Source organism: Caretta caretta, chromosome 2, assembly GCF_965140235.1.
Source record: "Caretta caretta isolate rCarCar2 chromosome 2, rCarCar1.hap1, whole genome shotgun sequence".
Taxonomy (NCBI): Eukaryota; Metazoa; Chordata; order Testudines; family Cheloniidae; genus Caretta; species Caretta caretta.
Window position 1 is genome coordinate 250,835,839 of NC_134207.1, and position 27,905 is coordinate 250,863,743.

Sequence of the window (27,905 nt, forward strand, 5' to 3'; positions counted from 1 at the left end):
GAGAGTGAAGGTGAATCTGATCCAACTTGTTTTTGCTGAAGATCAAGCCAACTTGTTGAAGAGGACACAAAGCGCAAGGAGGAAGATGGATTTAAGGAAGGCCCTTGGCATAGCACTAACAGCCAGTGCCATGCTGTGAGTGTAAAGGAGTTGTGTAGTCTACTGTACGCATTTCTGTTTATGCTGTCCTTAATCACTGTTTTAGGGAGAAGCTTTTTGAAGACTGTGAGGGCTGTGTTATAGATGCACCAGACCAGCTGCATCACAAAACTGTATGAATTGGACTTCAGAGAATAGAAACAGAATGCTCCAGGCCCTGTGTGCTGACCTGTGTTTGTAAAGCTTATTAAACACCATTATTGCCATAGGTTATGCAATGCAATGTCTGTGCTTAACCCAAGAAAATTTAGCATCAGGGACGACCTTGGTAAATGCTGTGCACAGCGCTTGAGATCCTAACGGTGTTTTAAACAAAATTACCAAACCGAAGGATACCCACTTAGTGCATTATATTGACTGCTTGGCCCACTCAAAAAGTTACAGAACATTGATTAGGAAAACAACTAACTGTAAGAAATCTAAAAGGATTAGAGAATAGTGAGGGGACAAGCATGTGATATACAATATTATAAAACTTGGTATCTGTAAATAAAAGTATCTATTGAAAAGGTCTTTGTGAGTATCTGGGTTTCTGTAATAAGGATAGCATGGCCCTTAAATAAGATGAAAGTTTTGATGGGGCATCTCAGGTTGTTTTCAAGGGTTGTGTGTCTTCTAAATAAAAATAGTTTGTGAAAACCCAGCTATTGTGTCTTTAATAGAAGAAACCTATTTACAGCAAAAGGCTGAAATGCACATAGTAGAATCCAGGGGAGGAAAACAAAAATGACTTTAAAGCAAAAAATATTGTATATTCTGTGTAAAACATAGATGTTTGAGACATGTATTTGAGTACAACACAGTTGATTCAAAACCATCGAACTACAATGGTTTAACTATGACCTACTGAAAAAATGGGGTTGTGTGGAACTACTGACTTCAGATGTAATCACAGACCCATGTTTCCTTAACGTTCCACCAGGGTTATGCATATTAGGCCCTGCTGGGGTTGGAAAAATTATCAGTAATTAGGTTTGATGGGTATTCACCCACAGTAAGGGGCGGGGAGGTAAGCTCTGTTAATATTAAATTATATAAAACCTCAGAAGTTTGTAGATTACTATGGGTCAGTCCTTCTAGTAACTCAAAGTCATTTCAAGTTTAAAAATACTATATTTTCAAAAATAAACAATGGTTTAACACAAAAATGAAATTTTGCAAGGGTTCACAAACCTCCATTATATTTATAAAATAAGAATATGCTGTAAGAAAAATCAAACAATCAAACATTTAAAAGCTATGAGTATTTGTAGGGTGTTTACTATGGTTGTGCTACATCCATTTTTATTTAAAAAACAACCAGAATTTTAAGCACAAAAAAGAAGTGTTCAAAATGAAAAGACATGCATTGAGATCTACAAGGTCCCCAGTCAGGAGAGGGTGCAGTAACACTAAGGATTGTTGTATATGGTGATCTACAGTTTAATTCTGTAAGATATACCTATAGTGATCTGGTTTTGATTGAACAGAAAAATATATGGTCACTAAAAATTAGACAAAACCATTAAGAGAATTTACTAAGACTATTTAAATTTTCACCCAAAGGGAATGTTTAGAGAAGGGTGCATAAACTCCTCAATTTATTAAGAGCTGTAGTGATCAAAGCACCTGCTAACTACAGACACTGAAGTTTGTTTGAAACAAAGAGTTAGGTTGGTATAAAATCCTGAGCTTTTTTGGAGACTGTCTTTTTATAACAGAAACCAGAATGGCTGCTGCTGGATTGCAAAACATGTTGCTTCTTTTAACTCTGAAAATATATATTATATATTATTACTCTTTGTACACACTGTCCTTACTAATAATGATACATGTCTTTATTGCAGTGTGATCTGTTTAGTATGGAAAGAGCAATTTTCCTTGTATTTCACCAGGGCAAAGTACAATCCCATTTGAACTATGGTTGCGCTTAATACTTTTTTTTTTTTTTTAAATGGAATTCAACAGGTTGTACACGAGTTTGGTACATTTGGGAAATAATACTAACTAAAATTTTGCTTGTTCTTTAACCCACAGGCCCAAATACACTTGTGGGGGGAAGATAACCATGTGCTATAGCACCCCTTTTCCCTGTGGTGGAAAGTAAATTTCTATAACTGGCTTTTAAATGTGTTTTTAAAATGGGTCTGTTAAAAACTTGGTTTTAATGATTAAAATGTTGTTTGTGATTTAGGGCATATGCAGGAGATAGGGGTGGGTTTTTTAAAAAGGGATTTTGTTGCAAACTTTATTTTAAGGTATAGGTGCTGCCTCTGCTTAAGCACAATGTGTGCAGACAGTATGGGCACTCAGCTAGGATGCCCTAGCTGTAGGCTATACTGCAGGTACAAAGAGTGTTCAGAAAGACACAGACTCTGCATGAAAAAAAACAGTTGCATGTCTGTCTAAAACTTTATCTGATAAGGGTCAGTCTTATGTTGACATGGGGCACAAATGCAAAATGAGGTGCTGTAAGCAGAGTCAGGGTATCATCTCCAGAGATGTAAACAGTCACCTGTATTTTATGGATAAATGTAGAAAGCCTGAATGATCAGAAAAGTATCATTTTTACAATTTTGAATGCACGAAAGGGACAGGGTTGCGTGTGCCCAATTACATATTTGCTATGTCCCTAAAGCCAGAAAAATCCTGGGAGTTTAGGGACAGCAAGTGTCTTTCTGCCTTTGTTAAGATGTTTTTTCAGAAAAAGCTCCAAGATTACTCATTCATAGTGCACAATTCCAAAGGTTATGGCAAGTACTTCATTGTGGACAGAACTGATAATATAACGTAGTAAACTGATGTGCATGTGACATGTTCACAATGAGAATTTAAACAAATTTTATTAATTGGCTGATTTAACACACTATTTTACAGCAGACTGCGAAAAATGGACACTATGACCCCTGCCTATACAGGGGTCTGAGCTGCCTCACTCTTCCGTTTTGTTCAAATCCAAGGTCTGGTCTTGAGATCTGTGTCTCACGCATGAGCAAAAGCAGCTGATGCATGACAGATTTACCCACACAGGGTTCTCAAAGGCATTGTCGAGCTGTCAAGAGATTTTCAGAAAAGAAACAGCTGTAAGTCTGCTGTTTTTTAGATTTATGCAACCCCAGATCAGTTCCGACTCATTAAACCCCATCCTTTTTATAGTTATTTACCTGAGCAATGTCTTTTGATGAGCCACGGTTCCCTTCCTCCATTGGGGTGAATGCTCGGTGGCCATCACACTCGTCAGTCTACCTCATGAGCACTCCGGTCTCGGGTCAGGTCCCAACATATCCATCAACAGCTGGACTAAAAGACTCCCCTCGACAGCTCCCTGCTCCTCAGAACTCTTGCTGATGTAGCGCTTTCTCCACAGGTGACTGAGTGGCCTCGGAACTAAAACGAATTCCATAATTCTCATGGGGGTAATGAAGGAGGCCATGTTTCCCCTTAGCATTTCCACGATTTCTGAAAAACATGCTCTTGAAAGTAGATGGCTTCTTCCACACAGTGATGGGGCCTCAGGGGGTAGTGCTGCCGATGGGCAAATGCTGAGCTCCACAGTTTGAGGGTTCTGGCCTAGACTCTTGTGCTATACCTATTTCTGATTGGTACGTTTCCCTTCCAGGAGGGCTTAAGGGGGTGAAACTCATGTCAATTGGTAGAGGACTGTGGGAGGTGTTCTTAGAGGGGTCACACGTCCCTCTTCTGGACAGGTCTCCATGCCCCTGAACTTGCTCTCATTTGTCATACCCACTCTTGGGGAGATGCTACAGGGCTGAAACCCGTTCTGATTGGCAAAGGGTGATGGGAAAACTTCTAAGAGGGATCACACACAATCCTTGTTTCTAGTCATGTGTCAATCTCGACTCTGAAAGTAATATCCCAGGGATGCAGTTTCAGGTGGGTGGGGCCTTAGGGGTTGGGGTCAATATCTGATTGATGTTGTGCCCCTAGATTGCTATGTCATTTGCTTTTCTTGTTAGGCATACAAATTCTGCACATTTGAAAAAATCCTGGATGAACTGATAGTTACTAAACTACTACGTTGCTAGTGTTGCTGACTGAAGTTCCAGTGATCTGTTTTACAGAATTTTCTGGCTTCAAGTTTAAACAAAATTTGATGGGAAGTAAAATGAGAATGTGGAAGTAAATTAGAAACAAAGTTTTACTTTTACGATCTGAATTACATTCTTTTAAAATTAGTCCAGTTATCTGTTATTTATCTAACCTCTAGACACACTTTATCAAGATAAATCAACATGTATTAATATCAGTAATCTGGTCATTTTAAATAAGAATTCAAATACAATGAAGAATTCATTTCAGTAAATATTCTGAACTTGACTTAAATGGACCTAGGTGTTTCCAACTGTGAAAAAAGATCAGGATGCCATTACCACATACTTTTAACTGTTTATTTATTTCTTGTCCAGGAACCTGATTTAGAGGCAATAAAATGCAATAAGTACACAAACCAGAAACAGAATCATCTGCTAATGGAACTTTTAATTGATAAGTGACCACTGACATGAGGTAATTCTTTCTATGTAGAGCTGCTTGCAGAGACCTTTGTGCACTTTATCGGTAAACAATCACTAACATAAGCATTAAAGAAAATTTAGATACATTATGACCCAATAAATATCACAATCAATCAATATACTCTTTTCCCTCCTAAAGATTTAGTGTTAAAATACCACATTTTAGTAGCCTTTTAGTGCTGGACATATATTTACAATGTTGGTACTAAGTTGAGTACTTTGTAATCAAAAGATAATTGGTTATGTTAAGTAAACCAGCACACAAAGGAATTAGCTGGTTGAATAACTATGTTAGAAAATAAATTCATACCAATGTATGTAAATATTCATAAACAGGCTGAGCACCTCCTTTAAAATATCTCAGGAGTTGCATATATTCTGTCATAATTAATGGAATATGCAACTTCCATACTCTTATTTTGGTGATTTACTATTTTGACCCTTTTAAACAGATCAGGAAACGTAGGGAAAAAATGATCTGCTAAAAAGAGATATTTTTCTTTTCTGAACAATCTTTTAAACTGCTTACTTCTCTTTTTAAAGTCATCGTACGGAAGATTCATGTCATTTTTGACCAAACACAAAAGTACCATGAGTTTAAGCAATACTTGACTCCTTGATTCCATTTTGTTGTTTGGAAATAGAACTTTGGAAATGATTGAAATAATGAGTTTGTACAAACAATCTACTTGTTTGTTAGCATGCTAATTCCACACCCACCTTTCTGGGAATTAATGCTGGTCAATGGAGCTTGCACTACAAATGAATAATACAGTTGACTGATTTAAGCCAAACCAGAGTAGATCTTTACTAAATGGACAAAACTAAAGGGAAAAAAGTATAGCCTACAAATTAGGAAAAAATTCTGACAGAGAAAATAGGCAGAAGACAACTACCACGATAATGTATGGTGACACTATGGGCGCTACAGCAGCACAGCTAGTGTGCCATAACTTAGACACTTCCTACAGCAAAAGAAGGGGTTTTTCCATCACTATAGGAACTCCACTTCCCCATGTGATGGTACCTAGGTCAATGGAAGCATTCTTCCATCAACTTAATTGTGCCTACACCAGGGGTTAAAATCAGCATAACTACACCACTCAGGGGAGTGAATTTTTCATGCCTCTGAGCTCCACAGCTATGTCGACCTAACCTTTATGTGTACACTAGGCCCACGTGTGGTGATTGAGGCACAATGATTTTAGCTATTAAAATGAGTAAGTTTAACTGCTATCTCTGTAGTCTTTTCCTACTCTTTCTTTGTTTTCCCTATTCGTCTTTTTAGTGCAGGGAAGTATGCATGTGTGTGTTGTTTAAAACTCATTTACTCAAAGCCTTCATATGTATTCTGTACATGATTTAGGAGTTTAGGCCAGAATCCAATATGCACTGTAGCCAATGGACAGGGTCCGATTGATTTCAATGGGTTTTATATTAGTCCCTAAGACAATAAAAAAGCATTTTAGTTCATCTGTAAAGGAATAGTGTAAAGGCCAATAAGATTAAAATTGGACCTATGGATAATATCTTGCACAATAACAAATGAACTAGTCTATAATCTTTCTAGTTTTGGATTAGCTGTATATTCAGGAATTCTGCACATTGTATATGAATCCTTAATTATAAACAAATATGCAACCTTGTGCACTATTTATCCCATTAGGTTCGTCAATTAAAATCACAAAGCAAACTCTTCATATTTCAGAAATGTAATTCATTACATTTCATTAGAATCAATAATTAATTTTTCCCTATTTCAATTTGATTGAGTCATAAGCCATTTAGCATTTGACCCAATACCTTTTCATTCAGTAGTTATCTAATCTTACTGAAAGATACAGCTTTAAAACTTCACTTGTCAAATATCTAAGCTTAATATAACACTCTTAGATCTCATTGCACATAGTCCACCATAATCAGATCACCACATATATTAAAAAAACTATAGTATGTTGTGCAATCAAAGCAATTGAGAAAATACTTTCTTTAATATGCATCAATATAATGCCCACAAGGCCATAAATTATTTCAGTCCTAAATTAATATTAATTGCTGTGATTGATCTTTATCATAGATTATTAACAATGTCCCTGCATACTATCATCAAAATATTACTACCAATTTTTAAAAAGTTTAACATCTTTGCCTCTCTACCTAACATGTCCTCAGAATGCTGCTTTACCACTCATTTAGTTCCCATGCAGACAGGCTTTCATAATTCAAAGCAAGCAAAAAACAAACCCTTCATTCTGTGACCTGCCACCTTTCTAAGAAATAGGATACACCATGACAAAACAAACTCAAACTTCTTTTTACAAATCTTCAGTGTCTTCAGAGGACTTTTGATTCTGATTTCTGCAAAAAAGCTTCACATTGATAGATCACACAAATGAATCAGGACCACCGATCCATGGCTCACTAGTCCTCATCAATGGTCTAGAGGCAAAGAGCACAAATAGAGGAGATAGCTCATCGGTCTTGTGAACCAGTTGAGTGTAAGTGTAATGGAATACTAGTGTCTGAAGCAATCAAAAATCCTGTCAAAGACATTAGAAGTCACACATGACAAAACAGTCTTATATTCAGAACTATCAGACCTGCTCCAAAATGGAAGTAGTAAGAAACCATAAAAGTTCTAGTTCCAAACATGAGGACTAACAAGTTCACTTCTGTTCAACAATCTTTCAGCCACATCTCTGAACTAGCTAGTGATTCTGCATAAGAATGTAACAACTAAAACTGTCAAAAATCCCATCTTTTATAATCTAGTGTATAATGTCAAGGTTCCAAATTATATATTTTGACTATTTATCCCTGACAATTCTGATTTCTGATCCTTCTTTGGTCATTGACTGTGAACCACTTCACTTTTCTGCCTCAGATTCCACTTCTGTAAAATGGGGGCTGTTATAGTTATAAGGATGTTGTAAGACTGATTTATGTTTTCAAAGCACTACGTCAGTGCTAAGTATTTTTATAAGGGGTGTATAGTTAGGTTGCCTAACACTTTCCATTATTAAAAAAAATTGTAACCTTTTTTGAGAAGCTTTAACACCTCCATGTTTGCAGCAGATCTTTGAAATTAATCAGATAGAAAGTTCTTCGGCTACAGAAGTGACTTTTCACTGTCCCATGAAATTCCATTCACATTTAGCTGATTTAGAAACTGTCACAAATCACCATTTTCCTTCTCTTTCTTGTGTTGCTCAAGAAAATTTTGGCAGCCTAACAAAACAACTGAACAGTAACATTCTAAAGAGCCACACTGCTGCCAAAGCAGCAGAAACTGTACTGGGAAATCTAGGAGCTGACAGAACAGCGGTTGTGGAAGGGGAGGGAAAGGAAGCTAAGCCAAGCCATATACTTCCACTCCCCTTCTCTCCTATCCCCAGAGCACATGATAACAGCATCCCATTCACAGCTCTGGAGGCAGGACAAGGAACGGGAGCGTCTCACCTCGCACAGAGGAGGACAGAAAGAGAGCTAGGCTGAGCAGGATCCCCCTTAACCTTGGATAGTCCATATCACCAGCAGTCCACCCCCCTCTGAGAGATAATAGCCTTCTCCTACTGCCAGCTAATGTAGTTAGTCCTGTAGCTCAAGTGGTAGAAGTCTGTGCTGCAGTGCTAAAGGGTCAAGATTCAAACCCTGCTAATAATGCATAGTTTTTACAGTTGTACACAGAAGAATTATTTTAAAAAAAACTAGGCAATTACTTATGATTGACAATTATTACTTTCCACAGGATCGCCGCCCTGACTCATTCAGTGTACAGATTAAATGCACAAAGGGGCAGAAATAAATTTGCATGGGCAACTGTAAATCTTGCATTTCCAAACTTTCAACTGCTTAACTTTGCAACCTAAATAATTAACAGGTTTTTGGTAGCAATTTTGTAATTATCTAGATTTAAAGAGCTTCAAAATATAAGATTTAGAAGACATTTTATTAATCCTTTGCCCAATTTTATTAATCAATCAAATAGCATTATGGATATATGTTATTAAAAAACCTCTGACAGGAAACAGAAAAAAGTAAATCCGGTTATGAATCTACACAGATCTACAAAGTCAAACACACTTGGCTAATAGCACTGAAGGGTTACTGGGATACATAGAATTTATGTAAATTATTAAATTTGAATGTATTTGTTTTCTGATAACACTGAAACTTTTTAAGTGAGAGTTTTCAGTGGCAACACTGTCTTTTGGTTTATGCAAATAAGAAATTGCTGTGCATGCCTGATTGCTTCCTCTGCAGTATTCCTATTTTATTTACAAAAAAGCTTTTAATAATGTACTACTGCTTTTAAATAATTCTGCGCAAATGCATAAAATGAAGCATTTCTGGAAATGGATGAATGACTATTCAATAATGTCTAACTCAGACCATAATACTGGCAGGTACTGAATAGTAAGGCCGTGCCTTATCTTTCTGTTTAATGAATCAGCTCTCTAAACATGCCAGTAAAAAGGTGTCTCTGCACCTGGGTAGAGCTAATTATTAAATAACACTGTCACTTCATACCTTATGCAAACATACTGCAAATACAACAATAATCTATGCCTTCAAAATGTTAAATGATATATTCTCTGATTTCAAAGGGCAAAAACAAAACACTTGTTCTGATAGAGCTCTTTCTAAACAAAGGACAGCATCACTTTTTCTTTGTGACTTCTCATGCCCTTATATTAATATTTAAGATGCTATCACAGAAGTGCTGTTAACTGATAATAAATAAAATTAAGGGTCCAATATTGCAATCAGTTTGTGGAAAAATAGTTCCAATAAATACAAGCATCTCCCAGCCCTGTCTGCTCCCAGATCAACTCCAACTTCTTTTGGAGCTCCAAGAGGCACCTTTTGAGCACTCAAAAGAAGAGACTGCAGGCAGCTTTTAAACAATTGTGATTCCTCCCACCCTCCAGCCCCCAACAAACTTATAGTTGCTGGGCTCTGCAGACCAGGGAGAGAACGAAGTCATGAATCTATAGGCAGGTCAGACCTACAATATTTTCCATAGTTCAGGGCTATTTGGATGTGAGGTTTGGCTTCGGCCCACTCCTAATTATAGTGTGTCCTTCAAAAATGGATACGTTGCTTTAATGCAAGTGGCTGATTTGGAGTCTTCCCTGTTTCACAAGTCTTCATGTAGTGATCATTTGGATATTCTAAAGTGGAGGATTGCCCAAATTAATTTTTAGACCAGAATTCCATTCTTTTGCTATTTTTAAGAGGGCACTGTCGGGTTAAAAACAAATGTTTAAAAAAATGTTCTTACTTGCATTAATGATGTCGTTTATTAAAACTGGTCCATTGTTCCAAAAGTTTACTTTTCACAGAATGTTTGCATTTTTCTAACCCGTTTTTAGTCCATGTATAATATTTTTTTTTATTCTTATGCACTGAATTATTTTTCTTCCAAAAAACCTGCTTCCACAGAACTTTAAAAAAAAAAATCATACCAACATTTCTGAGAGATAATCAATGGCATAAAACTTTGTTTTTTTCAGTCCTAAATTTTGGACCAATTGACCTGGCAGTGGTGTAACTTCCCTACTCTGCTCACATACATTGCAAGTGGGGGCTCAACTCACCACCCCTTGTACACTTGTGGTTTTGTGCACACTCACTCCTGTGCACACATTTTTCCAGCATCTGGATAGTCTCACGAAGTAGAGAAGGACTAAAAATACAGAATCCATCTGAATGCATGATGAAAGTTTTCCTTTAAACTCAAATATGGAGAGTAAAATTTTCAAAATCGGAGACTTCAGAGCCTTAATCTCATTGAAAGTCAATGGGAGTTTTGCACCAGTCCCAAAATTACTTTTGAAAATCGGATACTAGGTGCCTTTAAAAATTTACCCAGAGTTTTACCAATTAAAACAATAGCAATCATTGCTATGTTTATGGTTGAAATACAAATGCTCAAAATTACTGGTTAGAAGTCCCTGGCTTTAAAGAATGTTAACAAGAACTATACTCAATGCTCTTTGTAACGCACTCTCAATACCAGAGCTGGCCGGAAAACAGCAACAAATTTTAGCAGAAGTCATAGTGAAATTAAGCTCCCATTTCTCATTAAACTTCATTTTCATTACCAGCTAGCTACATTCAGCAGTAATTTATTGTAGTTTGGCTTTCCACAGCATCAAAATCCAAAGCCTCCAAAATATGGTACCAAAATTATAACACAGATGCAGAGTAAATGATAAACTCAAACATTGTGAAAGTTACTATATAAATAATACTCCTTATCAGCTCCCTTCTATGCTAAATTCTTCATGAACATCCTCATTACAACCAAACAACTGGCACTCAAATTTTTTCCCTTTTAAAAATAAAAATGAAGAAAGATTTTTCAGAGCTGTGTTGAGGATTAGCTATGGAATACTATTGTCAGTGCAAGATGTACAGCTAAATTCCTGGAAAACGGCTATTTACATTTCTCAATATATTGTAAAGGAAACATTTCCTTTCCTCTCCACCCTCTGAACTATCAACACAGTCAATACCTACACATGCAATTGGGTATCTATCTACTTCAGTTACTTAAAGTGTGGGCCAAAAACCAGAGAATTAAAATATTATTTCCTCTATAGTACGTGGCACTAAAATTTAACACATTATTTATTATTGGTAGTACTGTACCCCCAGACATGGACCAGGACTCCAGTGTGCTCAGAGCTGTACAAACCAAGAATGTAAGGACAGTCCCGATGCCCCCAAAAGCTTACAATCTAAGACAAGAGAAAATAAATGGATACAGACAAATGGGGGAGCACAAGGAAACAATGAGACAAAATTGGTCAGCATTATAGGCAGTGGTCTCAGAACACCAGCAGCCTAATTGATGTCAAGTTTTTTGAAGGCATCATAGAAAAGGAGAGTTTAGAGAAGGGATTTAACGGAGGATAATGAGGTAGCTTTGTCATTGTTTACAGTGAGCTCCACCCAAGAAAGAAGCAGCATAGGAAAAAGCACAAAGGTACTTGCTTGAAAATTTAACAAGTGGAAAATGAAGACTGGCATCATGAGCCAATCAGAGGCAGGAGTCAACATCTCAATAGCAAATGAGAAATGATATTTCAGGGTGGGGACCGGCTGCTAAGGGCCTTTAAGTGAAGATCTTTCCAACAGCATTCTGAATGGATATGAGGGGGGCAGGATTCCATTTGTCAAGGAGAAAATTAAGCTGCAGTAATTGAGATATGTGATGATGAGAGCCTGAATGAGAGTTTTAGCCTGCATTGATAGGGAAGGTTTGTATCTTAGAGATTTTATGCAGAAAGTGTCTGCAAGATTTAGTCTGGATGTGAGGACCTAGAGAGAGGTCCAAGTCAAATATGATGCCCTGGTTGGAATCCAATAATGAGTAGGAAAAGAAATTGAGAACGAGAATTTAACTCAGTATTACATTATGCACCTTTTCTGTATGGTATCATTAGGTCACATTGGTTAGAAATGATCAGAGCAACAGTTCTGAAATTTAGCAATGTGCCTCGTGTAACCAAAAACCTGCTAATTCCTGCAAATACTCATTTCACATAACTGGCATGATGAAAAAATGTTTGCAGCCAAACTCTTGAGAATACTGTAGTTTCTAAAACCCTGATACACAATGACTTGTGCATGTGAGTACTTCCATTGGCTTCAATGAGACTAAACTCGTGGTTAAAGCTAAATATGTAATTCAAAGCTTGGCTGGATTGGGACTTAATGCCTCTAATTCTCTTCTCATTTCAACTGTATAACTATCATTAACATTAATGAGAATTATGCAGGTGCATCAATAATCTAGCTATACAGCCAGTGAGTAAATAAAGTGGCAATATTATTTACATTACCCTTAAATAAAAATATTCCCTTCCTTCCAAACTGACAAAGAAAAACATTAAACTTCCCCAACTTACTCCTCCTTTCTTAAATTTACTTTTTAAAAAAAGCTTCCACTGTAAATTATCTTTTTACTCCTACTGTTATGTATTGTACAACAATAATTTTTTTTTAAAGTTTTCACCTTTCCAAGCATCCTTCCTAGGAAGTAATAGTGTCTGGCATAAGAATCTCCAACGAGCATCTGTGCAGCAGGGTTGGGGTAAAGAAGTCCTTCATTAGTGGTCTTAAAAAATCCCTGGTTAGGATTAAATCCTGATTTAAGCAGTTCATTCAGAAATTCTCTAAAAATTCCACCACCATCAATACCAGCTTCATCCAGGCCATGTGCGTTAAGTAAATGAACACGAATTCGCTTTTTCAGATCAGGTTCTGGGGGGAAAAAGTTGAGAAGAAAAGTCACATACAAGAACCTATACAAAGTTTGTTTCAGGGAAAAAAACACACACACACTACATTTAGATGTCAGTACAGATATATAAGTGTATTGTGCTGTTGCAGAAATCTATTATTGGCTTGAGTTTGAGATGGCTGCATTACTCAAAAGCGGGGAAGTAACTTATGAATAATACAGCTCATCCCAAATGAATCCTACAAAGACTTCATACCAAACCACCTGGCCACATATGCTGTTTATAAAACTTATTTTACAGAAAAACTATTGTACACAAGTTTTATAGAGTAACAGTGGTACCATTTTGGGTGTCTCTCCACCTGTCAACCGAGTCTCCTTTTGCATAATAAATTCAACTATATGGGCCTCAAAGGCAGGGAGAAATTATAGCAACCTCCATGAATTTTTTTAAATAGCTACTCTTTACAGAATAACGTTGGAAATTTAAGACCCAATATCTTCCAATTTAGCAGGTTTAGAAACAAATGCTGTGTATCCCACTAGAAAATAGGACTGTCCAGCTCCTCCAAGAGATAAAACATTTTTAGTCCAGATGCATGGTTCATGAAATACTGGATCTTAAATCTGTCACTAGTTCAGGGCTGAATATTATCCGTCCTGCACCTTAGATCTTAGTCAGGGTTTTTTTTGTTATTTTTTTTAATTAAAATGGAAGGCTGCTGTTTGAAAGCTGCTCAGAGATTTGGAATATCAGCAGTCATCTCAGTGAGATGATTTATGAGACCAAGTCCAGTTGACAAAGTGAAAAAATATCACATACTGTACACACACACACACCCCTACCTGACAGGTGTGGTGTGTGAGTGACACTGATCATGCCCCTTCAAACCTCCTTATCTGTACTCTTCAATACTCTTCACATTAAGTTCCTAATCCTGCTATTTGTTGCAGGTGGATAGACTGCTGTGCCCATATACAGCCCCAGTGAAGTCTTCACAGGACAAAATTGGGGCCTAAACCACCTCTCTTACTAGGAACACTTGACAGCCAGTTGTAAAGAGATAGATTTTTTTTCTTTCCTTTTTTAAAAGTCTGCCTGAAAGTTTTCTTTCTTCCAAAATTATTCCTACCCAAAGCAGAGGATGTGCATTATTCAGTCCAGGACCAACACAGGTGTAAGGTTTGAAATTTCATAACATATAATGGTTGGAAACAGGAGATTTATTCCATTGCACTGGGTAGAGTTCTAATAGGATACATAACACTTGCTCCTAGGCCTGTCTAGATTATAGACCTTAAAAGTATAGGATTAACTAGGTATGTGTCAGAAGGATTTCTTACATTTCATTAGCTGTAATGAACTGTGGAAAGTTGGACTCAGGGTATTTAGGGAGCCAGGCTTTACAAGGGAGGGTATGAAATATAGTACCCATTATTTTTTCCTCTCTAAAACATTTCAGAAATCATATTTCTATAAAACGTGTAGCGTATATATGAAGCACAATCAAGCGGGAAGAAGGATATAAACTTTTTCATCAGCACTTGTTTGAGCCGACTCATGTCATTCTGTTGTTGATCAATGTGACCAATACCAAACAAATGCTGATAAAGCTTTATTCCATTGCAATACGTACTGTATATAGCACATCATATATATATCAAACATGGGATAAATTGCAGTATCTTGTAATAAACGCCAGCTTTACATGCATTCTGCCCAAAAGTCCATCTCACTGGAACTACTGTTAACATTCCAGTTCTCTGAGCAACTTCACTCCAGCTACTTAACAAAAAAACAAAACAAAAAAATCCACTAGTCAGAAAAGTGTTTTCTGCTTTCTCCCACTACAGAAGGCCCTCTTCCACAAAGTCATATTGGCCTGAGACATAGAATGGGCAGTGTTCAGCTTGGTACCAATGACAGCTGTAAGGTCCAATACCTTATGACGATTCAGAGATAGAAAAGGGTGGAGGAGAAAAAATAGTCCCAGTAAAACTTTCAGAAACTCAAACAATTCTAAAATAATTTTTCCACAACATATATGATGACATCTACAGTATACGTGTAGGTGTGGTATGGGGTCAGGATTTTATCAACACTTGTTTGATGTGGCCTGCATTATTCATGACTTTGCCACTCATGATCTTGAGGTAGTCCTACTAATACATATAAGGGGACTTGTCTCCAAAATCTCAAATCCATTTCACTCCTATTTTTTTAAATGATCTAGACTGAGTAAGGTACCACTGAAGCATTACTTTATAATGATTCTCTTTTACTTGAGTGCATATGGAAAAACTGGCTGCCTTCTTCCAAAATCAATGCCCATTGCTCTTTTGTGATCTCTTTTTTTATTGATTACTCCTAAACCTCATCTATGTGCACTCAATCTTCCAGGTCCATTGTAATCAATTCAGTCTATGACCCTGTAACTATCCCTGTTACAGTTTCTAGGAATTTCTTCTTTTCTATACTGCTACACTATATCTGAACCACACCGAATCTAACTAGAACTATTCCATGCAACTAGACAGACTCAAAAATAAACAATGAAAAAAAATATATAAATAAAATGTTTATCACCCACTATAGCTGCTGTTGATTAAACCAGATTCCACATGTACAGCGTTTTCGACTGAAACTGAACAATATTTAAATATATAGAGAGAGAGAGCACATTAAAAACATTTTCCTCCTCCTATTGCGAAAGGGGAAGGGAATGTGAGGTAGGGGGTGGAAAATAGTCTATAATAAGCATGTAAACAATTATTCTGTGTTTGGAATGTATCCATATCTGGCATGGAGGGGTCACCTCTAGGGGGTCAAAGGATAGTTCAAACTCCATGCTCATTCTGTGTCTTCAATGATATTACCAACAAGTGTGTCAATTGATAATACACGTGACAATAGTTTGGGGATAGTAACCCTTGTCCATCTGGAAATGGATGAGACCACCTATTTCATAAAGGTCAAACAGCCATCATCAGTAACCGCATCTGGTCACTTCTGATGTAGTAATCTGAGCTTGTAAATTAGAGGTGAAAAATTTCATACCATTACTAGAACCCCTTCAGTGTAAATGGCTTTTAGTCTCGTTTGACTCATACACAGTGATCTTTAAAATGAAAACAGGTTATACATGTATTGAAGGGAAAGCAACAATAATATGAAGACTTACTTAGCCCTTTTATCCACAGAATTCAAACACTTTTTTAAAAAGTACATAAAGTAAGAGTGGAGCAAAGAGTGGGAAAAAAAGTCTGCAAATATTAGTTCAGATTCAAAAATAAAGTTTGGTTTGACTCTGTTCTTGAACCTTCTTGTTTGCATTCTGTGACCATAGGAGAACTGAAGCTTTAACAGAGTGAATTCTTGCAAAAAGCTACTTGAAGCTTGAATAAACAAGTACCTGCTGAAAGCAAATTTTAAATTGTTTGTAAAAATTCACAATTCATGCTATGTTGATTAGTTACATAAGCTACCTAGTCAGAAATAGCATTGTGACTTATGTAATAATCAACCCAGCGTGAATTGTGAATATTCATAACAGACTGTCTGAACAATTTGCAGACCAAGATTTATTTGCCGAAAAAAATTACAATTTTGAATAATGAAAAAACATTTGAAAATTTCATATTTTGTTTGCTTTCTTTTCCTGTTTGTAAAGTTCAATAATTTTTTAACCAACTACTCTCAGAACTCTAGTATCATCGCCATTTTTGCAAAGGCACACTGAAGTTACGTGACTTGCAGAAGGTCACATGCCTCTTGAGTATATGACAGCCATGGACAGAATTCAGGTCTCAACTACCAGTCCTGTGACTTATCCATTTTTAACCACCACCACACCAAAATTAATAAATGCACACAAAAATATACAAGATAATTCGCCTTCTGTTCCTACAGCAAATACAATCAACAATTGGAGCACACATCAGATAATGCAGGAGTGCTTGTCGTATGTTGCCATATTGTACACCTCTTCTTAAAAACAGAGAGGATACACTACAGACCCAACCTTCAATACCACATTTTCCCTGAAGCAACTATAAATATCTAGTTACAGGAAAGAGTAACATTAGGACTATATTAAGGCAACCAACTGAAAACAGTAATTTAATAAAATACAGTATATTTCTCTTTCCTTTTAAGCATGAAAAAGATCTACCAAACAAGTCAGTGTTTAAGGAGATTAATTTAGTAGCTTTGAAGTTATAAAAGTTTAAATCTAGCAAGGCAGATCTGATTCCCCCCCCCCCCCCCCGATTACTTCAAATTTAGTAGAGTTTAAAACATTATGGGGTTGTGAAGCACTTTAGCTTTGCGTCTCTCTCACTTGTAGGTGCCAGAGATCTCAGAGTTCGGGATACCTTGACAGTCAGAGCTAACAGGTCAAAAGGATAGTTTTGTGTCATGGGATAGAATGCTGGGAGATTTAAGTTTTACTAATGGCTCGAACACATACCCTTTCTATCCCAATTTCTCCATCTGTAAAATGATGACACCACCTCACTATTTCACAGGGGGAATCATGTAGCTTAATTCAATACTTGATGTGCTTCCAGACCTTCAGATGGAAGATGACACATCAGAGCCAAGTAAAAAATTTTGTATTATAAAAATGCTTCAGCATTAATAATCTTAATTAATTAATTAATCTTCATAATAAAGATTCTCTAAGTTAAAGAGAAGTCAAAGAAAACAGTTTCACTAGTTTACATTAAGTTAAAAAAAATTTGTTTGGTTTTTTAGACCAATGTGGGTAGGTTATAATAGCTAGCATTCAGTATCAGAATCAATGCACCGCATCTCAAACTTGGAAAAGTCAAACTCTGGACTTTTCAACTAGGAACAATCAAACTACTGAAGTGATTTTCCTCAAACTTTGATTGTTTTATAGAACCTACAGATACAATTTAAACCACATTTGAAGACTCTATGCAATGCATCTGAACTTCATATACATTTATATAAGAAATTCCAATACATACTATTATTATTAATACAGTGTCAAACCTCTGGCCCAGGAGGCACTCGTAGCCCTCAAGGGCTACTGAGTTAAGAAGAAAACATGTATTTGATTGTGAATGGAAAATGTGTTCCATGCAGTGTGCCTTGAACTTGTAAATTTAAATATTTGAATTAATCCCATCACTATGAGAAAGAGATAGAGGGTAACACTCCACAACTGCCTCCCCTGCCTCTTCGGTAACACTCCTCTTGTGAACTGGGAACATTCTGAGCAGTTGTCCCATCCCTGCTGCAATTACTCAGCAATTCCCCTGCTGGCCACCTGCTGCACTACAGGAGAAGGAAGAGAGTAGCTCAGAGTGCTCACTGCCTACTTACCTGCCAGGCTGTAGGAGCCCAAGCAAAAACAGTATAAGATGTTAACTGGCTCTGTCTGAGCCTAGAGAAGAGTCTAGCAAAGAACACCTCCTGTCCCACATAGCCACCAAGGGTAACACAAGAGAGGTGTAAAGCAGAAGCTGAAAACCAACAACCAGTTATGGCTCCCTGACTTTTTATTCTTGGGGACTACTCCAACTTGCACCAGCAGGCAATAGTCCCTTAGGGTCCTTACAGTAGCTGAGGACTGCCAGAGCACATGATATCCCAGCCACGCCCCTCTATGCCTCTTACATCAGTGGATGTGGGAAACGAGGTACAGCAGCAAGCTATGCCAGTTCTATACTAATTGAGGATTCCTCCAAGCCAAAGAAAATCCCCAGCAAGGAACTCATGAGGTAGTGGGGTGAAGCTGAAGCTGGTTCTTTTGCAGTGCTTTGGAAAGATATTAATAGAATCATATAAAAGTATGCCTACAAGGGACCTTGAGAAGTGATCTAGTTCAGCCCCCCTGCATTGATGCTGGAACAAGTATATCTGGACCATCCCTGACAGATGTTTGTCCAACCTGTTCTTAAAAACATCCAATGACAGATTCCACAACTTCCCTTGGAAGCCTATTCCAGAACTTAACTATCCTTATAGATAGAAAGTTTTTCCTAATATCTAACTTAAACCTCTTTTGCTGTAGATTAAGCCCATTCCTTCTTCAGTGACATGGAGAACAATTGATCACTGAACCCCCTTTGCTCCCCTTTTTAAAGACAGGTACTATGTTTGCTCTTCTCTAGTTCTCTGGGACCTCATCTATCCTCCAGGTAATCGCTAATGGTTCCAAGATTACTTCAGCTAATTCCTTAAGTACCATGGCACAAATGTCATCAAATCCTACTGACCTGAGTACATATAACTTATCTAAATATTCTTTCCCTATTCTGAGTTCCTTCCCCCTTTTTGTTAATATTAATTGTGCTTATCATCTTGTCACAATTAACCTTTTTTAAATGAAGAGTGAAGCAAAACATGCATTAACCACCTCAGCTCTCCTTTCCCCGTGAGCAGTGGACCTATACTTTACTTCATTTTTCTCTTGGTCCTAATGTATTTATAGAATCTCTTCTTATTGACTTATGTCCCTTGCTCAGGATTACTCATTTTGTGCCTTAAACTTTCTTCTTATATGCCAAAACTCCATATGTTTGGTGACGGCTTTCCACAAGTTAGGCCTCGTCTACTGTGGATTTTTAGTCACTGTTGCAACTACACAGGTGCACACCCCTATTATAGACATTATTTACACCAACATAGCAGGAACCAGTTCACCTTAGCCCCACTCCCTTATAAGTCACACTATACCCAAGTAAGCTGTGTCTATGCTAGAGGTTTGAAACGGTTAGCTAAAACTCATTGCAGACAAACAGCAAGGGTGAAAGCACAAAACAGGTGGTCAGAGAAACAGTCTTGTAAGGATGGAGATGGCACACAATGAATATTTAGTTTGAATGGGCTGAAGGCAAGAGATGTATTTGTCAAGGAGGTCAGAGAGGAGGAGGTAGCAATAATCAAGATGACAAACTTGAATGAGGATTTCATATGTGTGCGTGGACAGAGAGAACCTGGATTCTGGGGATGTTTGGTACTTCAGGGATAAGACGCTTCTTTTTTTAAAAAACCCAAACCTTCCAGTCGGGTAAAAGCAAATATATAATTATATGGTGAGATTTATACAACCAATCAATGTTATTTTTAGAATATTCTAGAACTTAAATGCAAACATACCATTTTCAGGGGAAAGTTTGTCATAAGCATCTTCATAAATATAATTTCTTCGGATAGTGACATTAATTCCATCCAGAAATGGACCATCTCCTTGAACTTCCTGTTTATCTGCATAGATCAGTCTTTGAAAGATCTGGTAAAAAGAGTAGAAAAAGAAATCAAATAATCATACTGAAATCTGCATTTTCAGTAAAGAGTGGTTACCACCTTATTAGTAACTATTGTTCTGCAACAGTTGCTTCTGTGCATTTGCAGGTATGAGATTCGGTGCCTCTAGTGGCCATTTATGGAACTGCATAACAAAGCTGTACCCGCTATGGGTGGGGGAAGAGCACTCTGGAGCTAAGACAACATAATGAGTTCCATCTGCCTAATGGAGTGCACCCCGCACTCCCTGACCATCTCAGTTGCTTCTGCCTAGATGTCAAAATTCTGACATACAAAGAACTCCAAGGCAGAAGGGAAAGTGGTGAGTAGTCTGAATGTACAGAGGCAACTCTCAAAAAACAAGAGTTACTAGTAAGTAACCCTTCCTTGTTCAAAGGCCTCCTCACTTATAGGAGATTAGCAAGCAGTGTCCCCAACAGAGAATGGAAGGCAAGGAGTTAGAGGCAAAAATGAACTGTAGCACCACTTTACCAAACCAAGCATCAGAGCACGATGCCAAGTCCAATTAATAACACTTAGTGAAAGTGTGACCAGAACTCAGTGTTGCTGCTTGGCAAATCTCTACAATAGGAACCTGTCTCAAACAAGCTAGAGAGTCCGTCATAGCCCTAATGGAGTGTGTTCTTAAGACAAGTGGTACCGGTTTTCTGGCTTAAGTATAACAATACTCACTACACCTCTTAATCCCGAGGGGAAAATTGTTTACTAAATGGTTCTGCCTTACACCTTTCCCCATGGCAACAATCAATGTTAGATTATTTTAAGGGCTTAGTCCTGTCCAGATAATAGCACAGAGCCCTTTTCATATCAAAGCAATATAAGATGGACTACCCTGGGTAAGCCTGGTTTCTGGAGAAGGAAACAGGGAGAGAGACATACTGCAACAGATGAAAGTCGATGCCACCTTCAGCATAAACCTGAGTTAGATCTCAAAACAACTTTGTCTTTATGTACTACTGTAAATGTTAGAAAGGCCATCAAGCTACTGAGCTTGTTAACCCTCCTAGCAGAGGTAATATCTATTAAAAATGCTGTTTTGATAGACAGGTATCTATGGAAGCTTGAGACGGGGCTCACCGGATAGAACTACCAACAGTTAAAACCCTGGTCAAATTCTTGGCCAGGAAGGTCCTTTTGTGCTGGGAAAGGCATTTACCATCTCTTAAGAAATCTGGAGACTGTAGGATGAAAGAATAAAGACCTGTCTAACAAAAAAGTAAGAGGCAGAAACAGCAGCTTAATGAACCTTCAGGGAACTATGGCTAAACCCTGTGATTTAAAATACAAGAGATATTCAAACTGCTGGTTTCAGAGTAGTAGCCATGTTAGTCTGTATCCGCAAAAAGAAAAGGAGTACTTGTGGCACTTTAGAGACTAACAAATTTATTTGAGCATAAGCTTTCGTGACCTATAGTTCACTTCATTGGATGCATCCAATGGAAAATACAGTGGGGAGATTTATATACATAGAGAACATGAAACAATGGGTGTTACCATACACACTGTAACCAGAGTGACCACTTAAGGTGAGCTATTACCAGGAGAGCGGGGGGGAGGGGAAGGGAAGGGAAAACCTTTTGTAGTGATAATCAAGGTGGGCCAATTCCAGCAGTTGACAAGAACGTCTGAGGAACAGTGGGGGGTTGGGAGAGGAATAAACATGGGGAAATCGTTTTACTTTGTGTAATGACACATCCACTCCCAGTCTTTATTCAAGCCTTAGTTAATTGTATCTAGTTTGCAAATTAATTCCAATTCAGCACTCTCTTGTTAGAGTCTGTTTTTGAAGTTTTTTTGTTGAAGAATTGACACTTTTAGGTCTGTAATCGAGTGACCAAAGAGACTGAAGTGTTCTCCGACTGGTTTTTGAATGTTATAATTCCTGACGTCTGATTTGTGTCCATTTATTCTTTTACATAGAGACCGTCCGGTTTGGCCAATGTACATGACAGAGGGGCATTGCTGGCATATGATGGCACATATCACATTGGTAGATGTGCAGGTGAACGAGCCTCTGATAGTGTGGCTGATGTGATTAGGTGTCCCCTGAATAGATATGTGAACACAGTTGGCAACGGGCTTTGTTGCAAGGATAGGTTCCTGGGTTAATGTTTTTGTTGTGTGGTGTGTGGTTGCTGGTGAGTATTTGCTTCAGGTTGGGGGGCTGTCTGTTGGCAAGGACTGGCCTGTCTCTCAAGATCTGTGAGAGTGATGGGTCGTCCTTCAGGATAGGTTGTAGATCCTTGATGATGCGTTGGAGAAGTTTTAGTTGGGGGCTGAAGGTGATGGCTAGTGGCGTTCTGTTATTTTCTTTGTTGGGCCTGTCCTGTAGTAGGTAACTTCTGGGTACTCTTCTGGTTCTGTCAATCTCTTTCTTCACTTCAGCAGGTGGGTATTGTAGCTGTAAGAACGCTTGACAGAGATCTTGTAGGTGTTTGTCTCTGTCTGAGGGGTTGGAGCAAATGCGGTTGTATCGTAGAGCTTGGCTGTAGACAATGGATTGTGTGGTCTGGATGAAAGCTGGAGGCATGTAGGTAGGCACAGCGGTCAGTAGGTTTCCGGTATAGGGTGATGTTTATGTGACCATCACTTATTAGCACCGTAGTGTCCAGGAAGTGGATCTCTTGGGTGGACTGGTCCAGGCTGAGGTTGATGGTAGGATGGAAGTTGTTGAAATCATGATGGAATTCCTCAAGGGCTTCTTTTCCATGGGTCCAGATGATGAAGGTATCATCAATGTAGCGCATGTTGAGTAGGAAGTGGATGTGTCATTACACAAAGTAAAACTATTTCCCCATGTTTACTCCCCCACTCCCACCTACTGTTTCTCACGTATTCTTGTCAACTGCTGGAAATGGCCCACCTTCATTATCACTACAAAAGGTTTTCCCCCACCCCCGCTCTCCTGCTGGTAATAGCTCACCTTACCTTATCACTCTCGTTACAGTGTGTATGGTAACACCACTGTTTCATGTTCTCTGTGTATGTAAATCTCCCCACTGTATTTTCCACTGAATGCATCCAATGAAGTGAGTTGTAGCTCACGAAAGCTTATGCTCAAATAAATTTGTTAGTCTCCAAGGTGCCACAAGTATTCCTTTTCAAACTGCTGGGTCTCCTTCGCATGATGGGGTTAACCCATTACTTTTCATCCAACACAAACCATTTAGTTCTTTCATGACTAACAGTACTGCTTGAACACTCCTACCTTTCATGGATCGTATGTGTTTGCTGACTATCCTTCACACAGATAGATGAAGCGTATTTGGTTCTTCTGGTGAAGAATCTTCCTTTATTATTTAGAGAGGAGGTGTGGGCGCAGAGAGGAAGATGAATGGATGATTCTCTGATTAGCTGGAGAAGATCTGTATATCAATGTTGCCTAAGTCACATTAGTGCTATCAGTAGGACACTGGTTCTGTCCTCTCTGATCTTCCTTATGATTCTGGGTATCAAGGGAATGGGATAGAAAACGGAGAGATGATTGCTTCAATACAGAAGGAATTAATCCAATAAAGATTTCTTGCCACTTTAAGTCCTGGTGCAGGACAGATACTTGGCATTCTGACTAGACATGAATACTTTGATTAGAGGTTGACCCCACTTGAGTAAGAATGAAGACACTCCTGACCAGTTTAGGGACCATTTGTGTTTGTTGTAAGAGTTCATGCTGAGTGCGTCTGCATGTACATACTCCTTTTCTCCTGCTAGTGGGTGAATGTGCTGGTGTGCTGCTAATGGGTGAATGTGATGATGAATACATCAGAGGCACAGCTTCCTTGCCTCCATAGATGAAGTTAAGAATGTGCTCCCCATTTGTTGATGCACTACATGGTCGTGGTATTGTCTGTGAGCACTTGTACTACGCGATGTATGGACAGACACAACGCCTTTAGAACCCATCTTACAGACCTGCTCTTCAACACACTGATGTAGAATCTGGATTCCCAGGTGTTCAAGTGGCCATGTGCACCATAAACCAGAGTGCAGGCATCTGTGGTGACTGTAACAGTAGGGGATGGAGGAGTGAATTTTCTCTGATCTACCATCAATGAAGTTGTTGAAGCACCTGCAGGGACAAGATCAGCTTCCTTTTCAGACTGCGTACATTGGATCATCCAAGTTTAGTATTAATACTGGTACGAAGCAAGGCTGTGTCTTAGCCTTTGGCTTTGGCATTTTCTTCTCTATTCTTCTTAAGTACCCCTTTGGAAACGATCCATCTGGCGTACTTGTTGAATCAAGCATGGAAGGCAGCTTGTTTAACATCAGACAATTCCAGAGCAGAAGGCATGTCATCCAGCTTACTATTCAGGATCTGCTTTTCACAGGTGACACTGCATTCATCTCTAATTCACCTGATGAACTGCTGGTCATGGTGAACAAGTTTTCTGATGCATGCTCCCAATTTGGCACAATAATCAGTATTAAAAAAAACACCTGTCATGTCACAAGGTACCAACATTCCACCTAAAATCTTTGTCAATAATGAAGCTCTGGACAATGTGGATCACTTCTGCTATTTTGGCTCAATTCTTCCCAGCTCACTGAACCTTGATAGGGAATTCGATATGAGAATCGGCAAAGCTTCTGTTACCTTTGGAAAATTTAACCTCATGTGTTTGGAACAACAAGTTGCTAACCCTGAATACAAATGTGTGTCTGTTTGTTTATCAGGCTTGTGTCCTTAGTACCCTCTTTTATGTCTGTGAAAGTTCGGTTACCTACTCTAAGCAGGAGCGGAGACTGAACAGTTTCCGCTTCCGCTGTCTCAGAAAAATCCTTAGAGTTTCTTGGGACCAATGGATCACTGATAACAAGACCCTTGAGAGAACTGAACTACAGTCTATGCTGGACATTGACTGGCTTTGCTGGTTAGGACACGTGGAGTGCATGCCTCAATATCGTCTGCCAAAAGCTGTGCTTTATGGCCAACCTAAGAACTGTCTACAACGCAGAGGAAGGAGAAACCTCTGATACAGCGACAAGGTCAAGCAAGGTCTCTAGAAATTCAGCATTCCCACTGACAATTGGGAAAATCCTGCCAATAATTTTTCAGTTTGGAGAAGCCGTGTTAAGACTGGTGCAGTCACTTCAAAGAACCATCAGAGCATCCAGGCTGAGGCCCTCAGGTGAGGAAGGAAGCAGAGTACTTCAACTTCCATCTAATGAGTGGACCTGTAGCCAGATGGGAAGCTTTCCCACTTGCGCATTGGGCTCTTTTCCCATACCACTACTAAGCACCACTGACAGACAGACTTTGTCGCTTCTTCTTTCATCTGTCAAGATGTTGGATGGCCATGTATTAGATGTGTGATAAGACACTATCTAGTGTTGATGGTGAAGACAGAGAAAGCAAAATGTCCTTTCCTGGACTGAGTAAACCCAGGAGACTAGAAAAGCAAATGTCTTTTTTCTGTGCTTCCATGATATTGAAAAGGGGCTTAGACTGTCTGAAATTCCAGTCTGTAACTGAAGGGTATTAGCCATCCTCCCCATCAACTCCTGAAATAATTTCTGGTCATCAGGAGGAGAGATGGACGAAGCCCCCATTTCATCTTCAAGTAATGTATGTTTCCTTTACTTCAAATAAAGTAATCTTTCCTCTATGGGAAATTGCTCCATTTCCTCTGGGCGTCTCCTCCCCGTTGTCAATCTTCTTGAGGAGGCAATAGTGCCAGTCGTATCTGTGCCAAATGAAACATGGGTGTCCTTGAAGGTAGCGGTGCCTGAGGTGAGTCAGCAGTCAGGAAAACTCTCAAGCCTTGACTGAGCTGCTTCAGTGCCGGGAGCGGCATTGGTGTCTACATTCTCATTAGTGTTGAAGTTAGGGCCATGCTAGTTTTGGTGGCATTGAGCAAAAAACTTTCACTGGCTCCTGAATGTGGGGCCACATTAATAATTGAAGAGGTCCCTTCATAAGACCTTTTCATGCATATGGAGTTTTTGGAGAGGGAAGGCAGCTGGGTTTTCTGGAGCAAAGAGGAGGAGTAGCATATTCAATTCCAAGGAAATCCCATGCTCCTGAAGGATGTTTTGGATCAATACTGGCATTGAATATTGAAGTGCAGAGTCAAAACGCAGAGGTGTAGCCAAAAGCTTTGATAAACAAACCTCAGCCATGAGAGAGGAAAGTCAATGGTGTTAGAGGCATGCATGCCAGTGAGGTGTCCAGGTCACTCAGCACTGAAGCATCAAGCTGAGGAGGAATATATATTCGAGACAGTGTCGAGACTGGTAAAGCGTCTCCAAACACTGTATGAATCACAGAGGAGAATGAAAACAATGCCTCCCCCTTTGTTCTTCTCCTTGGACCCCTTCTGCAGATCAGACTACTTCTTCTTTTCCTTTCTCTTCCCCAAAACAGGGGCATTAAGGTATCTGTAAGCATGACTCTCTCTCTCGTGATGTCAAACTTTGCCAACTCTAAGGGCACTGAGGGAGTCTTTAGTGTCATCGCAGACTGAGGTGATGGAGCAGTCTGTTTTGACAAGAGCCTGCAGTCCTGGATAGTGCTGGGCCAGAGGGTCAGTTCCAGTAAGTGTTTACCTCAGGGAAGTCAACGTCAGCCTCAACAAAGAGGGCTGCACAGAGGTCTCTTTATAGTAGGTCTCAGCAAACAGGCGCACCTTGAAACTCCTGAAGGAGCACTCCTGAAGGAGCAGGATGGTCTGGCTAATGGCTCAAAGAAACCTAGTGAGCCTGCAGTCTTAGTTGTCTGTCCTTCCTCAACCAAGGAGTAAAGGCATGGCAAATTGGGTACTGGCAGACTCGGTGAGCCTTTCCCAGGAACACTAGGCACCAAACATGTGCATCTGTCTCTGGAAAGATTGCCAAGCAGTATGCACAACTTTTGAATCGGTCTGGACCCAACAACCTCGGGATAAACCAAGGCAAGTAGCCTCCACTACCCTAACTATACCATGCATAACTCTAACTAATTAATTATAGAAGAGAGATTAGGCTAATTAGCTCACAGACACAAGAAGTAGTTCCATTTCGCTTTCAGCAGCGTTAGAGAAGAAACTGGTAGTATTAGATAGGAGTAATACTCCCTTATATGGACAGAGCTGATCATCTAAATGAGAGAGCATTCTGGCACCCTTAGGAGACGTGGCTTTGTTACACAGTCACACAGAACAACACTAAAGGAGCTAATCCCATAAGTGGAAATGCACAGAGGCCCCTGAAGAACATCAAACAAACTGGGACTGAATTAAAGTCCTAGCTGTACAGATTGTATTATGTTATGATGAAATACTGAAAGCCACTGAACAATAATCTCCAGGGATATAATCAGACTAGGATGTTGAATGGTTTGGAAAAAATAGCTATCAGAACTTGCATTATCACATCACCATGCTATATGAATATGTTTTAAATAAATTTTTATTCTTTACTGTTTCCAATATCTGATACAAGCCTAAAAATACACATTATTTTTCTACCAAATTTGTCATTGTCCTTTCAGTAAACATTGATTTATTTCCCCCATGAAACTATTTTTCATTTTCTTGATGGTGCTGGTGCACAATGATTCCAACACAATTCTGGGAATAGTCGGTTAATTAACTTATGCTGTAGAGCCAACAGAAGCAGCTCAGAAATTGTTTCTAGGGGTAACATCACAATGGTAGCATTAAAACAAAATCTTGTGGGATTTGAAAAAACTTGGCCC

General features: G+C 38.8%; 1 protein-coding gene across 1 annotated transcript in view; it reads right to left on the minus strand.

Moving 5' to 3' along the window:
- Positions 1–27,905, minus strand: part of UBE3C (ubiquitin protein ligase E3C) — a 173,717-nt gene that overhangs the window by 39,291 nt on the left and 106,521 nt on the right. Inside the window, exons 17-18 of the mRNA XM_048837621.2 lie at positions 20,060–20,192; positions 12,700–12,947 (exon numbers count right to left, since the gene is read on the minus strand). Coding sequence (XP_048693578.1) covers positions 12,700–12,947; positions 20,060–20,192 — 381 coding nt within the window. The remainder of the gene's footprint in view (positions 1–12,699; positions 12,948–20,059; positions 20,193–27,905) is intronic.